General features: G+C 48.7%; 1 protein-coding gene across 4 annotated transcripts in view; it reads right to left on the reverse strand.

The window, feature by feature from the left end:
- Positions 1-2,030: 2,030 nt before the first annotated feature.
- Slc6a13 (solute carrier family 6 member 13) overlaps positions 2,031-16,228 on the reverse strand; it is a 37,516-nt gene continuing 23,318 nt past the window's right edge. For 3 of the 4 annotated variants that reach the window (XM_003461776.4, XM_063258567.1, XM_063258566.1), the window contains 8 exons: positions 7,389-7,492; positions 6,455-6,579; positions 5,400-5,512; positions 4,975-5,112; positions 4,277-4,379; positions 3,706-3,806; positions 2,767-2,937; positions 2,031-2,465 (listed from right to left, as the gene is read on the reverse strand). In XM_003461776.4, coding sequence (XP_003461824.2) covers positions 2,346-2,465; positions 2,767-2,937; positions 3,706-3,806; positions 4,277-4,379; positions 4,975-5,112; positions 5,400-5,512; positions 6,455-6,579; positions 7,389-7,492 — 975 coding nt within the window. In that variant the 3' untranslated portion in view covers positions 2,031-2,345. The remainder of the gene's footprint in view (positions 2,466-2,766; positions 2,938-3,705; positions 3,807-4,276; positions 4,380-4,974; positions 5,113-5,399; positions 5,513-6,454; positions 6,580-7,388; positions 7,493-16,228) is intronic. The other variant, XM_013156565.2, reaches the window with a different exon arrangement.

Raw genomic sequence — 16,228 nt, forward strand, 5'->3', positions numbered from 1 at the left:
CTCAGTGCCTCCTAAGTGCTTCCCAAGACTGCAGTTCAGAAATTGTCCCATTGCCTGTGCTTCTGCTCTCTGCGCTCAGCTCTCACCTGCTCCACGGCCCTTTCCACGGCCCTCCTTCTCTAACCGGTGTGGCCTCTGGACAGGGAGGATTCCCTTTCCTGCCCTGCCTGCTGTCTTCCTCCAGGAACAACATAAATCAGACTCTACCCTCCTGTGCAGGAAGCGTAGATGGGACTGAAGCAGCGCCTCTCCATCGACAGCCCTGCCTCTTCTACTCCCTGGGCCAACGCTTACCCCGGCACGAGGGTCCATCTCCAACTGCCCGCCCTTCCTGGATGGTCAGAACATCTCTGCCTCATTCATTTCCCTCACTGGCTTAAGGGTTTCACACTAACTGGCACCAAGAGACTGAAAGGGCTCTCACTGAGCCCCACAACAGACCCATGTAGGCCAAGGCACAGTATCATCTGGAAAACAAGTGGGAATCACAGGGAGTTTCCAAAAGGACATATAGCAAATTAGCTATAAATCAAGACCAGAACCAGTTCCATTTCTTGGCCAATGGATGATTTTTACACTGCATAGGCCACCATTTGCGAGTTTCCTACAAAGGAGTCAAATTCTAATACAACAGCTCTGTACCTTCCCAGACTCAGAAGATTCTCAGAGCTTTGATCAGAAGGCTGGATGCTCAGCTGGCTTTCCCAGACCACCTGGACTCCACTATCAGGCTCCTTCCTGCCTGTCCTCTCAGCTCTGTGCTTTTATCTTTCAAAGCAGTTGCCACCTTTGTTTAAGAAATCCTATCTGATACCCAGTGGGGACAGCATCAGAGGGCTCTGCAGGGCGGTGTTCTGGAAACAACATGGCACAGATGGAGAGGCCAGGTGTGTGTTGGCTCCAGCTTCAGGAGCATCGCCAACCGATTTACGTCTCTTAAGAACTGTTGCTGAGCCTGGTGCACTGTCCAGGAAGGCCAACTCGTGGTGTGTGGGTGTCAGGGGGTGCGGTTGGTGATGTTTATAAACTTTTCCAACAACAGGAAACCAAAACTTGAAGCCTGACAGAGGTTGCTGTACATTTCCTCACAAACTGACACAGAAAGAGAAAAAAAAAAAAAAAAAAAAGCTGAGAAAACCATGCAGAGGACCCTCTGTACCCTTGATGGCAGCTCTGAGAGTCATGGGACGTGACTCCAGATGGCAGCAGCAGAGTCTACTGATGAAGGGGCAGGAAGGTCACACGGAGGAGCACTCAACCACTTCCACATACGGACGCAATGCCACCAGAGACCTCTCTGCCCTCCAGGGAAAGGCTGCCAGGCCTGGTGTCATGGGCTGGGAGGGAAAGTGGCATGGGTGCTCGTGGGCTGGGGAAGGGGTTGACTGCAGCAGTGCCCCATGGGTCCTGGGGGAAGAGAGGGTGCAGGAACTCCTGTGGGCTTCTGCCTTCAACTGTCTCCTCTTTAGCCTAACCCATCTTAAGAAGCTCCAGCTCTGATGGTGGAGCTGCGGTCATGGCAGTGCCACCCACCTTGTGTGGACAGTTGGTGATGGCAGCATTCAGTTTGAAGCCTCTTTCAAACTTAAGGGAAGCAGTCCTGGGGGAGCAGGTCACTCTGCTGGCTCAGTCTAGGCTCCCACACCTACCTGGAGGCCATGTCATCAGCTGGCTTGTGCCCTCCCGCACCCCACTGTGCCAGGCTGGGCGGGCCTGCTGACACAGAGTAGGCAAGGGCACAGCCTGGGAAAGAGCATCCTCCCCCTTTCTCAGGTAGGGTCCTGGTCTCCTCCCCCTCCTATCTCCTTTCTTATCCCACTGTGCACAGGTAGAAAACACGAGACGCCTCCTGGGATCCATGCCCCTTGCCGTCACCCTCTCACCACAGCAGTCAGCTCTGCTACAGTGTCAAAGAAGAGACCTCAGTGACTGCAAGCAAGACAGGAGGGAGCTGGTTCCCCAGCCACAGCTGCACAGGGGGAGGCAGCCAAGGCACAGGCTGAGGCCAGAAAACAGACTGGATGCAAGCATTCAGGGAAGAAGATGGATTTAATGGAATGCAGGGAAAAGGCGGAGGCCAGTTGCTCTCACCCCTACTACCCCCACTGGGCTTCCCGAGCTGGCTCAAGAGGTACTCTGGACACTGGCATCTCTCGTCTGTTTTAACAGATGGGGTGGAACAAAGAAGTGGGGCTGAAAGGCACCCTGCTCCAAAGGTGCATTCCAAAGGATGCCCTTTGTGTTGTCTGCCCAGGGTGAGAACAGAGGGGCACAGTGGGCCTTCTGCCTGCTGGCATACAGATGTCCCCCAGCCAGGCCCACAGGCTCCATGTGAAGTTCCACCCTTAGCAGTTTGACTCCAGTTCTGTGAGTCGCAGAAGAGATGTCCTGGGTGTGGCAGCGGTGGGTCCTGCTTGGTTCCTCTGGGGCAGATCCTCAGCCGGGCACAAGAGCTGGCGAACTCTCTGCAAGAACAGTGACCATGGCTGTCATGTGGCAGATGAGAGTGTCCCTCAGCACCAACATCTGCCTGCCTCCTCACATACCCCACAGACCCAGGATGCCAGCCCTGTAAGCAGAGCCTGGGTCTTGCCATTACCAGTCTCTTCCTGAAACTTCTAAGCTCACGCTGTATCCCTCTGACACCTATGCCAACTCCCTGGCCCCTCTGAGCAGCATCTCCCACCCTGGCAGGCCACCCACCTGTCTTCCATAAGCTTACCCCATCCAGAGAGGCTCCCATCCCTCTAGGGAGATCCTTCCTACCTCTCTGAGGGGGCCTTTGAGGCTGAAAAATTTGTAGATGCTCCAGGCGGGAATGCAGGCCATGGAGGACAGAGCCAGGAGCCAGCCCAGGGCATCACCCCACCATGGATATGTGTACTTCTTGTTGTAGGTCAGTGGTGTATACTTGATCAAGGCGAACAAGAAGGTGGCCTGGGGTAATAGTGGAAAAGAAAGAAGTTGGGGGCACAGAGGGAGGGGCCTGGGTTCTCAGCACCCCACCCAATGGTCTGCCCTTGTGTGCTCCCAGTTAGCCTCCAAACTATACCACATTGTGCTCAGAACCCACTCACCAGGTTCCACAACACGTGCTTTCAGGACCCATGCCCTGTTACTCAGGGTCCCTGTGTCCCAGATGCTCTGCTGCTGGCTGGCTCTTGGTTAAACAGGGAGATATGCCTGGGAACTTTAAGGTGCTGGGTTGCCTGGGTGTGAGTACTGGCCTTCTACACCTCTGTCACTTGGTAAGGTGCTTTACCTCTTAGCTTCAGTTTCCTCTGCAAAATCATGCCGTTGTGATTCTTGCCTTACTGAGTTCTTGTGAGGAAGCAACAGATTCATACATGCAAATAAAGTACCTGTGCCAGGCATGGAGTAGGCCCTCGAGAACTGCTGCTATCATGGTGCCTGTGGTTTTTAATGTTATTCTGAGCCCCTCAACCCTATGTCCTGCCTATGACATTAGATGACAATGGGTTCCTGGTCAAGCTGTCTGACAGAGTTAGATCTGTTTATTCCTCTGTGAAATGGGAAGGAAGAATCTAACTTGCTGTGGATTTGTAGGCTTCAATGGGAGGAAGAATGAAAGTCTAAGATGATTTTCAAATTCTAGGGAGAACTCAACTCTGGAGCTAATGACTGCTACCCCTACCCCTGCTACCACCCTCAATCCTTCCCATCATCCCTTGAGGATTTCCTTACCATGCACACAGCTGGTGTGAAAAAGAGCCAGCAGAATTTGATAAGAGGCCATGGCTTGTACCCAATCATATCTTCAATATTGTCATAGAAGCGTCCAGCTCCTGCCACAGAAAAGGGTGGGAGAAAGGGGAGAAAGAATGTCTTTCAGGGTTAGGAAGGGGCCATACAGATTAGGTGGGCATAGACCTAAATGGAAGATATCATGGTTGTCTTTTCAAAGCACTGCTGGAGTCCTCTTCCCTAGGGTTCATAGCATAAACAGTAGCGGTAGAACTTGGTTTAGGGAGAGATGATCACAACCTGATTTTCAAGGTTGCTCACAGCAGCCAAGTTTTGATAAGGATTGAATATTGAATGAAGCTTGCCTGAAGGGGACCGGGAGTTCCTTCTGCAGGTAGGATTCAAGGCAACTTCTGGAGGGCCCTTCCAGCACTAGCCACTTGGGGGTTTGAGTTGTCTGGGGTTGGATAGGGCAGAGTCCAGGAAAATGTGGGTGTGGGCAGCAGATGTTGCTGAAAGGCACTAAAGTGGAGGAGATACTTAGGCAGGGATCTGGGGAATAGACACTCACCGTAAACCCAAGCCACACAGAGGGACTCAAAGATGGCCACAAACAGGAGACACATGCCACTGGCTGCGTAGTAGTCAAAGATCTGGAACACGTACATGCCGCCCTGCACAAGGGAGATTATCCAAAGGAGACAGACAGACTTACTTCTGTGCCCCACAGGCTCAGAGCTTTGGGGCCCACAACAGCCTTGGTGAAATCACAGCTGCTAAAGGAGAATGTGTTTATAAGCCATAAAAACAGTAGGCAAATATGGAAAATAACTGTTGTATTATTGCTCTCAGACAAAAGATGAATGAAAAGAGAGCTATTTTTGGAATGTTCCTAATAGCACTTAAGGATTCAGAAGCCAAGGTACCGAGTGCACTTGTCCAAGAAAAATGGAGCTGTCATTGGTGTTGTCAAAACACTGAGCTCTACCACCCGGCTCCTCCCCTGAGACATAACACAGGTGTCTGTCCCCAGGGCTCCTTTTCCCCTGTGAAACTGACCTTGGTCCTGCTGCCTAAGGAAGCATGGGGGCTTGCTGGAGAGGCAGCTTTTCCCAATGCTTTCTGTCTCTGCTTATCATGGAGCCAAATTCCCCCTCACCTTTCTGTGGGGTCAAAGAGGGGGGTCCCAGTGGCTAGGAGGCAGCTGCCTTGACTACCTTGCTGCTCCTCTTCCTCATGGGGTGCCCTCCCAGCCCCCCAGACCCTCACCTCTGTGAGCATGACTAGCCCCAAAAGGAAGCAGACGACGGCCACCACAAGGATGAGGATCTCTCTCCGGTGCTTCCTCCGGAACTTCTGGGGGTACATGTCCACCAGCGCTGTGACCAGGCTTTCTACACACACAAACTGGATGAGAGGGTGAAAGGGTTGAAGAGAAGAAAGCTGCCGTGGCATACTTAATCAACCAGCTCTGCTCCTGGACCCCGGAGTCAGCCCTGCCAGCCCCCCTGACTCCAGCCCAGAGGTTAGTCTGGACTTCACTGCAAGCTCCTCCAGATCCCCCAAGGATTGTCCCAGCCCCCAAACATTTTAGGCTGCCTTGGGGCAGACAGCTCACCTCATGCCTTTTGTGCACCCTTCCCCAGCCCATACACCCACGGCCTCTCTCAGTCAGAGAGGCTACCTCTTGATACCTGGCTATCAAGTCCCAGGAGAATGACCATGAAGAAGAAGCAGCAGGCCCACAGAGGAGAGAAGGGAAGCATTACCACAGCCCGGGGGTAGGCGATGAAAGCCAGGCCAGGGCCTAAGATGGAGTAGAGGGATACAGCTCCATGCTGAGGCAGTCCCGGGCTTCTGCCACCCCAAGGCTTCCGGTATGGGGCCATGGAATAAAAGATCCAGAAGGAAAACTTCACCCCAAAGTCACCATCACCTCCACCATCCTGACTCATGCCAAGACATCCAAAGTTCTGCCTGGTCCCCAGATTCCCAAGGCATCAAGCCATTGTATGCTCACTGGCAAGACAGAACATAGGGGCCCTAAATAAAAAGGGTTTTTTCCTAAAAGAGCTCTCTCTGTTGCCCCAAGCCAGAGGCGTCAAACTTAGAAAGAGTGCAGGAGCCAGTGGGCCAGATAAACCTATGAAGTTGACCTGCTATGAAGCAAGAAGGAACTGGAACATGCCACGGCTGAGGCAGCCACTTTGCTGCATTTACAAAGTAGGTGGTTCCAAAGACAGTACCTCAGGGATGCGATTTGGCCTGGGCCCGGTGTATTACCCCTCACCCTCCAGCAAGGGACCTGGCATTACTGTTAGAATGCCACTGGCATGCATCCTGTCAAATGGCCTCTCAGTCCCTTGTGGGGCAGCAGAAAGTTCACAGGCCAGAGCCTGATTTTGTCTGGGAAGTTTTCACTGAAAGATACAGAGTATCAGTGGGCGGTCTTCTCCTTCCCCAAGTCTCAGCTCCCACCCTGGGGCAGCAGGGACAGTGCTATCACCCACCCCATGGGCGTGCATCACATGGCAAAATGCTTCACACCATGCATGACTTATCCCTCATCCAAAATGGGACCAGAAGTGTTACAGATTTTGGAGTTTTTTGGACTTGGGAATATATACACAACCTGTCAGCTGAGCTTCCCAATCTGAAACTCAAACATGATCCAAAATCTGAAAATTTTGATTGTCATTTCTGGATCCCTATCACAAAGAACTTGTGGGCACCTCCCAGTGGCACTCACCTGACTCGGCGACCTCAGAAATGGGCACACCCTGTTCCTGGGCCATGAAGCCCAGGATGGAGAAGATAGCAAAGCCGGCCATGAAGCTGGTGCCACTGTTGAGGAGGCAGAGGGCAAGGCAGTCCCTGCAGGGGGCGGATGGGGAGGAGGAGGCAAAAGGCTCACACAGCTTCTCTAGCAGCCACTCGCTGAGCCCTCACAGAGGTTTCAGGGCTCCCTGTTAAATCCAGGCGGCTTCTAAGCACTGGCTCTGCTCCACCTCCCCACCACTGGCTTGGTCAGACATGAAATGAATCACAATGATCCTAAAAGAAGGATGCCTAAGAGCCACCCCCTAACGCAGGCACACACGCGGGCACACACACACACACACACACACACACACACACGGTGCTCCCACACTTCTGGAGATGCTACTGCTGTCACATGAATTCTTTCTAGCATGACATGGATAATCCCAAACAACTAAATCTGAAATTTGAAATGCCCAATAGGTTTTTTTCATATGTATTTCAGCGAATTAGCTTTGGCTTCACCTCTCTAAGAAGGAATCACCAAGGCAGAAAGGAACCCTGGGGAAGGGACGGGGCAGGAGGGGAGGGCCTCTGGGAACCACACCCAGACGAGGTGAAAGTTAACAAGGAGTCAGTGTTTGCTGGGGCAGGTTTACAGAGCAGGCACAACTGAGGCTTCCCCAGCAGCCATGAAGCTGCTGCTTCTCACCTAGTGCTCCTCCACCTGTTAATCTCTGCATTGGCCAGGGCAGCAGGTCCCTCCTCAGATGACAGCCTTTTCCCGCCCTCCCAGAAGCAGCCCCTCTGCCCAGCCTGCAGCTGACTCCGTGCAGCTCCCAAGAGCACCTTGGCGGGGAAGTAGGGGTGTAACCATGGCAAACGTGTGAGCTGGCGTGGATCAGAACCCGCTCCCCAGTCACCTGTAGCAGTTATTGTGGTACTTGTTGTAGCTGCCCAGGGCTGTGAGGCAGCCCAGGCAGATGGCGAAGGAGAAGAAGATCTGGGTGCCCGCGTCCATCCACACCTGTGAAGGGAGACGGCAGGAAGGCTAACCTCCTGGGAGGTGGCCCTCTGCACTTCCATGGAAGACTCAGCCAGGAGCCAGGCCCCAGGCAGGCCCTGCTGCCCAGTTCCCCCAGTGGCCCTCCTCCCTGAAAGCACCACAGGAAGGAACAAAGGGAAGCCTGAAGGAGGTCTGGTGGAGGGTGGGCAGCTGGGGCACGGCTCCAGAACAAAGGTAGGTCTGGTCTCCACTCTCTCCTACCCCTGGTAAGATCTCCTGTGAAGGTGCTCTAGGGGTATGGGTCTCGGGAACTCTCTGTCTGAACACCGGAGAGAGTAATCCTCCACCTCCCCTAAGTCTGGAGGATGAACAGAGAGAAATGTGCAGACAGCTTTGTCTCACTGGGGAAAACACCTCGCCAGCTAAACCTCAGTAAGGCTGTCACTGTTATGTCAGCTGGCTGGCCAGGTCTGTTCCTATTGTGATCTAACAGCTAGAACAACATCCCAAAGAGAAAGAACATCAAGGTGACAGGACTAAGGAACCCTGCAGAGTTGGGGGTGAGGGAACTGCAAGCACCTCCAGGGAGCACTGAGCTGTGGACACGCCCCACATTCCCAGAGAATCCCCGGAGAAAGGACACGAAAGGATACCAGGATACCGTATGACACCTCGGTGCCTTAGCCTAGGCCACTCCAGGAGCTCCCAGAAAGTCTCCTGCTTCCCATAAACCTTCCACGCTCCCATCATTTTCTTCTAACAGCAGCCTCCAGTTCCATGCACAGATCTCCTCAATCCCTCTCTGCTTCCCCAGGCCCTAACCAAGGCCACCCCCCAACTGGACCCTTGCTCTCTCCTATCACACTCAGCCCTGCCTCAACGTTGCAGGGTCTGGGGACCTGCAGGCAGGCTGACTCCTAGAACCACACTGACTACCACCCCAAGGAGAGGCTCTGAAGCCTGAGCCCCAGAAACTGCCATTTTCAAAGTTCTTGCTTATTCTAATGACACTACCCTGTGCCCTGAGGACAGGCATGCCTCTCTGGTTGCATTTCCCCTTCTGCAGGAGTGAGGAATGAGCCGGGGAGGATGTGGAGAGAAGGAAAGGGAGCCTCCAGCTGTCCACCCCTTCTGGTCCCTGCAAGTCCCTTCCCTGAGCATTCTCTGAGGTGGGAGCTGCCACCAGAAAAAAGGGTCAGAAGCAAGAAGCACAAGGAAGATTGAGAGGCTGGAGGTGACAAGGAAACAGCACAAGAGGCCAAAGATCAGGGGAAACTTAACTCTGAAAAAAAGTTGTAAGAGAGAGTGGAGAAAGAATTCATGTCAGAAGCTAGAAAAAGAGGTGCAAGGATAAAACCAAATCCTGAGGACAGCAAGGGGAAGCTTACGCAGTGTGCAGTGCCACAGCACATTGGAGGAGAGGCTGAGCCAGTCTGCTTGCTCCTTCTAGATATTTTAAATCCTTTACTCTCCTAAATTCTGCCCATAGTCATCTCAGAAAAACTAGTGGGTACCCACCTCTGTTTTGTCTCATTTCTGACTTCATGGGTAGTTTCTCGACAGCATCAACGGTGGGACCTCGCAGCAAGATCCTGAGCTCGTGCAGACAGGACTGACCAGGGCCAGGGACGTGAGGTCCCTGGCTCCTGGGCCTATGGAATCTGCTGTTACACCAAGTCATCCTTCTAAAGGGCAAAGCCCCTGAAGTCTCAGCTTGGGCGTGTGCCTCAGACAGCACACAGGGTGTAGCTTGCTCAGCACATCGCCAAGAAAACTCCCAAGTATGCTCGGGGCCGTGTGCGACTGCCCACGTACACGTAAACAGAGGCTCAGTCTTAAGATGATGGGAATTTATGAATTTGGGCTTGGGTAAATAAGGAGAGAAATGGTGACTAGTTGTTCACTTTGCCTTGTCATAGACAGCTAAGTTAAGCAAAAATACTATAGGCAGTGAGACAGGGCTAGGCCCTAAAGGAAGTCAGTGCAGAAAATGAGAACACATTACAACTGTGGCTGGAGGGCATCTGTTGAAGGCCAGACCTCCAGATAAAGCCAGAATGACCAGGCCTTTGTGCCTCCTCAAGGATAAGCAATATGCTGTAATTGGTATCATCTGGTCCAATAAAGTCTAGCTAGGTATCAGTCACTCAGGTGGGTCACTAGGACCTTCCGACTCATCTTTTTCAGGAAAGGTCTTTGTTCTTTCCGTGTACAGTTGCTATGTGAGTTGCTTCCCCATTGGATCAACAAAACCTAGGTGGTTATACTTGTTATCTTACGGGTTGATCATGGTGTTGTCCCGTGTTGCACCCACCTCATGATTTAGCTCTATAAAAGTAGACAAATGGGCTTGTGGCCACCCACTTTTGGTCCCCTCTTGTCTCTCAGGAGCTATCTGTCTCAACACAGTTTTCTTACTTTTAACTTCCGTTGTTCCTTAGAATTCATTCTTTGATTTTGGGGCACACAGACTTGATGCATCTGCCATCTAACAGGTTAGGAGTTCTATTTTAAGATAACTGAAAGGAAGTAAGAGTTCGCTTTTGTTTCATGGATTCTGGATTGTGACTTGTTTAGATAATGAAAAATTGTCATTCTTGTTTGTCAGTGGCTCACGCCTTGAATTTTTATGCCTGGACTTTTTACACATAGTTCTTGTTTAGAAAGATGATGCATTTAAATTGAGGACATGGGACGATTATGATGTTTCTTTGGGGGGACACTTCAGTTTTGTAGACATGGAGTTACACTCCTGTTTCGCACCGTACTGCATTTGTACTTACTAGTTGCTGAATTTATTGGTGCTGCCTGCTTGACCTGCTGGACCTGATGGACTAGTGTGGTTTTATCTTAGACAACAGCCCTAAGGAAAAGTAATGTTAGAGCGTCCCCTAGTGGACTTTTATACCAATTAAAATGTGAATTTTAAAAAATGAAATTAGTATATATTTAAGAAAATACACATGCCTATTAATAAATCACAGGACTCCAACTGCCAGTTAAAAGGTGATAGGCTGGCAGCCATTCTTAAGACTTGGGGGACAGTTTCCATTGGGACAGCCTAACTCGATCCCTCCCCTACATTCTGGGAGAGGGATATTGAACCTGTCCTCTCTCAGTTTCCTTTCTGGTCAGATCTTCTACTATTGAGGGGCAATCTTGGCTCTTAAGATTCCCCATTCTTCTCTTTCAAGGTTTTAGATAATGATTCATGGGAAAATCGTCTCAATAAAACTTCCATCTTCTGATCTTATTTCTGATACTTTCCTGTCACGTTTTACTTTCCTTTTTTGGAGGCATGTTTCTGCTAAAGATCAGAGAGGGAGGAACACTGAACTGCCTCGACCTTCCCCTCCTATCCAACAATTAAGAACCTTTAAATTGAGCCAAATACCGGAAGTCATCTTAGATGTCTCTCGGTCAGACGAGACTGTGGAATATTGCCCTTCTAGGAGAACACACATGAAAGAGATGTCCCCACTTCAGTGTCCCAGGCAACAGTCTCCTAGGGAAGCTGAACCTGAGATTCTGTGCAAAGAACTGACTTCTGGATGACACCAAAAGGAGCTGTTTCCTCAAGCAATATTTAAGGGACCCCCCCCCCAAAACCAAATATATATAATTTAGTTTAAGGGCAAATCCCCAACCTCCTGGCTTTCTCTCCTCCTAGGCCTGATTCTCTCATTTGTGTGGTAGGGGAGGGAAATACTTTTGCTAATGTGTAAACTGCGGTTGCTGACTGGTCAGTATAGGTTTTAACCTGTGAATTTCATAAGTGTGTAGAAGCTAAAGAGACACAGAAATTTTAGAAGGGATTTTAAGTAAAACTTACCTTTGTCTTACTGTTAAGAAAGATTGACACTGTGGTTAGGTAGACAACACAAATGTCTTGGAGACTTGCTAGTGCCCAGGGCAGGATTTTTCGGATCCATTACTTGACTATATTTCTAGAAGTGATTGCTGGTGAAGGCTGAGAGTGCTCCAACCACTTCCTACTTGCCCTCTGATTTTTTTTTTTTTTTTTTTTTGTCAATCTCTTTCAAAAAAATTGGAAAGCATTGGTTCAGGTCGCTTGGTTTTTGGCTTAATTTTACTAACAACACTTCCTTTTTACACATGACTATTATAGCTGGAATCAGCTGTATTGTGTTTTTGTTTTGTTTTGTTCCATTTTATTTTGTTTTTCAGACAGTTTCACCATGCGGCTCAGGCTGCTCTTGAACTTACTTACGTAGCCCAGAGTGGCTTTCATATCATGGTGACCCTAATGCCTCAGCCTCCTAAGTGCTGGGATTACGGGCATGGGTGAGCACATCTAGCTAGAACTGAAAGTAGCTTGTGCTTTGAGAAACACATGTTGGAATTAGGAGAGTGAGTTTCTGGGGAAGATGGGGTGTGAGTCAGGAAGTGTGGCCAGCCTGACCTAAGCTATCTTCTGCTCACTCTCACAGGTAGCAGCCACCTACTCTGGAAGGGTCACCTCAGCCCTGTGAGGATATAGAAACCAAGCAGGGATTAAAAAGGATATCTATTTTTTTGTGTTACAGATGAGAAATTCAAGATTGAATTCTCTTACTCCTTGGGAATGTATTCTTCAGCACTAGAGTTGTTTGACCTTCCCATACTGAGAAAGCTGTTTAATAATTTTCTGCAGCTGAGCATGGCCTGCCTAGAGACAAAATGAATGCTGAGTATTATTATGGTACTATTTCACAACTAGAATTGTACTGTAAGACAGAGGGAAAATGATCAGAACTATCTTATGTTCAGATGTTCTTTGCATTAAGAAAGAACCCTTACTTGCACTCAAAATGTAAATGTAAGCCATACGGAAACCAGATGCTTCTGGCTCCTAAGGCACACTCAGATGCACCTGCCATCACTGACCCTGAGGTTCCCTTTCACTGTCCTTTGGAGTCTGAGGAGAGGTTTCCAAGACAACCTTAATCAAAGCCTCCTTCATTATTCCTGAGCCCAGGTTCTCCCCAGTTGCCCTTTGGACCCTAAGGGTGAGGCTCCCAAGCCTGCCATAACTGAATCCTCTGCAGACTATTCGTCAAACTCTTCAAGGCCATGTGTACTTTTCTCTCAGTGACCTCAAACAGATCAAACGAGATCTGGAAAAGTTTTCAGATGACACTGATAAGTACACTGAGGGCTTTAGGGGACTTAGATTTATGAGGTAGACAGATGTAATACTACTCTTAAACATTGACTTCTAATGAGAGACAAGCAGCATACAAGCTGCCATTGCATTTGGAGATGAATATCACACTGTTACTTTTAGAGGGCCAGAAGAGACAGCCAGGGGAACAGCCGGTTCCTGCTGGAACCCAAGCAGTCCCTACACAAGAGCCCTACCCTACTGGCCACCAACCAGATGGGAGACTGGAATAGGGGGAGTTTTCAGACATGTCCTGAAGATGGAGAACTAAGTCCTTCAATTATTTTCAATTATAGATCATTTATAAGAGGCACTGATCAAACACATATCCCTGGCTCCTGATAGGAAGACAGATTATTCTTAAAGTCAAGTTTCGTCTCAGATGTTAGGAAAAGCTACAAAAGATGGCTTTTGCTCCAACTAGCTCACTTGATACTTTAGTGAGCATCATCTCCTCAGTATTTTATAACCAAGACTGAGAAGAGGCCGAGGGGAGAAAACAAAGAGACCAAGAAAACAGCTTCCTTGGTTGCAGATTTAAAAGTAAGAGAGTGGGTCTGATTCCCAGTCCTCCAAGAAAACGTGACAACTAAACTCACCTGCTACCACTGCAGAAAGCCAGGCCATCTTTGGAGGGAACCTGATTAGAGTCATCATGACAAGAGACCCCTGAGCCATGCACTGATGCAAAATTGACCACTGGAAGTCAGATTGTCCCCTGAGCTTCCCGGGGACCAAAGCCATCTAGCCAGTCAGTCCAGCCAGACTGAAGGGCCCTGGGGTGCTCTCTGTCTTCTCCCTCTGACCACACTCTCATCTCCACAGAGGGGCCTTGGGTGATCATGAGTACAGAGGGAAAATAGACGAGCCTGTCACTGGACACTGGCGCGTGTGTCTCTCCATCCTTCTTTTCAACTCTGGCCTGCCTTCCAGCCATCATACTGTATGAAAGGAGTCCCTAGAGAGGAGGTAACTTGCCACTTCTCACAGTCCTTAGCCTGCAGGTGGAATGGCTTCCTCTTCACTCATTCCTTTTTGAAATGAAAGTCCAGTTCACCTCCTGGGTGAGATAGCTTATCTTGCTTGAATAGTATAATATACATGCACCCAGGCTGCCTCCCCCTTGTGGAGACAAAATAAATCCTGAACTACGGGCAACTGAAAGAGAATAGGTAGACTAACAAAGAAGACCTCCCCTGGTACAAACACATCTCAAAAATGCTATTTTTCCTCACCAAAGACAATATCCTCTAAGGCTTGATGTTAAAAGGCTGTCACCTGTATTTTACTTCAGGGCACAAAGTCTACTTACACATTATAATACTCCAACTTCGGGAGTGTTACCCAATGTGGAGTAAAGGTTGGTACAGGATCTCAAATTGCCAGTAGTGCCAATTTACCCAGTGGTGCCTAACCCGTACGTTCTCCTTTCTTAGATCCCAGAAGATGCTGGTTGTTTTTCGGTGTTAGATTTAAAAGATGCCTTCTTTTGTATTCCTTTACATACAGATTCCAGCTTCCTTTTGTCTTTGAAAAATGCTTGCAACCAGGTCACTCAATTGACTTAGACTGTGTTTCCTAACAGGTTTAGAGACTGTCTTCACCTTTTTGAGCCAGTGATTTCCCACTATATGGTATGCTCTGAATTTTCTCTAGTGACAGTCCTACAATATATAGATAATAGACTGTTATGTTCCCCCTCAGAAGAGCTCTCTAGCCAAAGCACCCATCCTTTGCTGAATTTTCTAGCAGACAGAGGTTATAAGGTCTCTAGGTCTAAGGCACAACTTTTCAAGTTTGAGGTAAAATACTTGGGCCTTATCATATCTAAGGGAAGTTGAAGGCTGGAAAAAGAGGGTTAAATCAGTTCTTTCCTTTCCACAGCCCAAGATCTGAAAACAGCTCAGAGAACACCTCAGAATTATAGGTTTTTGTTGCTTTTGGATGCCAGGGAATGGTGAGATCATACAACCCCTCTATCAGTTTATAAAGGAACCCTAAAGGGCAGATACCCATATTTTAACCTGAGAACCTGATTCCAAAATTGCATTCCAGAAGCTTATAAACAAGCACTTATAAGTGTCCTAACAGTAAGCCTGCTGACAGGACACCGTTTCAATCTGTATGTTGACAAAAGGTGGGGCATGGGTTTGGGAGAGCTTACTCAGGACTGAGGACCTGCTCAACAACCTGTACATATCTAGACATAAAGTAGACAAAGGGATGGGCTGCATGCCTTAGAGCTGTGACTGCCCCAGCTCTCCTGGTACCAAAGGCGCCCAAACTGACTTTAGACAAAGATCTCACTCTATATACTCCTCACAATGTGGCAGGACTTCTTTCTTCCAAAAGGAGCCTCTGGTTCTCAGATAACTGATTTCTTAAATACCAGGCTCTGATCTCGAAAGGCTAGCCATTCAAATAAAGACATGCTCTTCCTTAAACCCTTTCTACCAGAAAAAGAAGAAACTGAGGCTGAAAAATGTGACTGTAAACAGGTAATTCTCCAATATACACAGCCAGAGAAGACTTGTTAGACACACCCTGATTTGTTGTGATGACAGCTCTTTCATGGAAAATGGGACAAGAGAGGCAGTATATGCAGTAGTGACCCCACATCAGACCCTTGGAAGTTGTTCCCTTGCCACTGGGACCAGAGCCCAGCTAGCAGAACTCATAGCTCTGACAAAGACTTTACAACTCAGTAAAGGACAGATAGTGTTTATACTAATGATGATTGTATGTGATTAACTCCAACTACAGGACAACTTAGTAGAAAAATCCCCTATGTTGGCAGTGAAGAAACCCCTCCTCTTTTCATTGGCCTAACTCTACTAATCCTTGGGATGGTCACCCCCAAGCAGTGTATATATACTGTAATTTTACAAGTCAAAGATTAGCTTATCGCAGAGCAGTTTAATCACCCTGGGATTAGATGAGAAGCCCTGAATGGCACTCACTTATCCTGTAGAACCAGTTTGTGGCCCTGGGTACCCCCTGGATGGATAGAGAGGTGCTGGAACTTGTGTGGCTACAAGGCAAGAGTGTCAAAAATATCGATTAACCTGCAAACTTACCCCATCTACGGCATCGATGGTCTAGAAGTGTGTTTCACTGGCATGATCATTTGGCTTCTATCTTTATTCCTTCCCTAGGATTAGAGGATGTCATCCAACACACCGAGGCTTTGACTAACTATACTCAACGGGCCTTAAACAACATCTCGACTGGTCTTTCTCTCCTGAATGAAGAAGTAAAATTAATGAGGCAAGTCATCCTCCAAAATCAGATAATATTATACATTCTCACAGCAGCACAAGGGGGTACTTGCGCAGTTGTAAAAGCTGAATGCTGTGTGTATATTCCTGAACCTTCTGCTAATATCTTGATGGCCATTCAAAACATTAAATGACAGGCTGATTCCATGTTAGATTCTGCAATTCCCTAGACCATCTCCTTACCCTCTTTGTGGGAGGCCATTACTGGCTTTTGCTGGTAGAAACATTTGTTAATTGTATTCATGATAGTCTGTTGATTTTATAACTTGGCACATGCATACTTAAGTGTTTCTTTGATCCTGTCTCCTCCACACT

The sequence above is a fragment of the Cavia porcellus genome, unplaced genomic scaffold (genome assembly GCF_034190915.1).
Source record: "Cavia porcellus strain 051 isolate PalLab524CR breed Dunkin Hartley unplaced genomic scaffold, mCavPor4.1 scaffold_11, whole genome shotgun sequence".
Classification (NCBI taxonomy): Eukaryota; Metazoa; Chordata; class Mammalia; order Rodentia; family Caviidae; genus Cavia; species Cavia porcellus.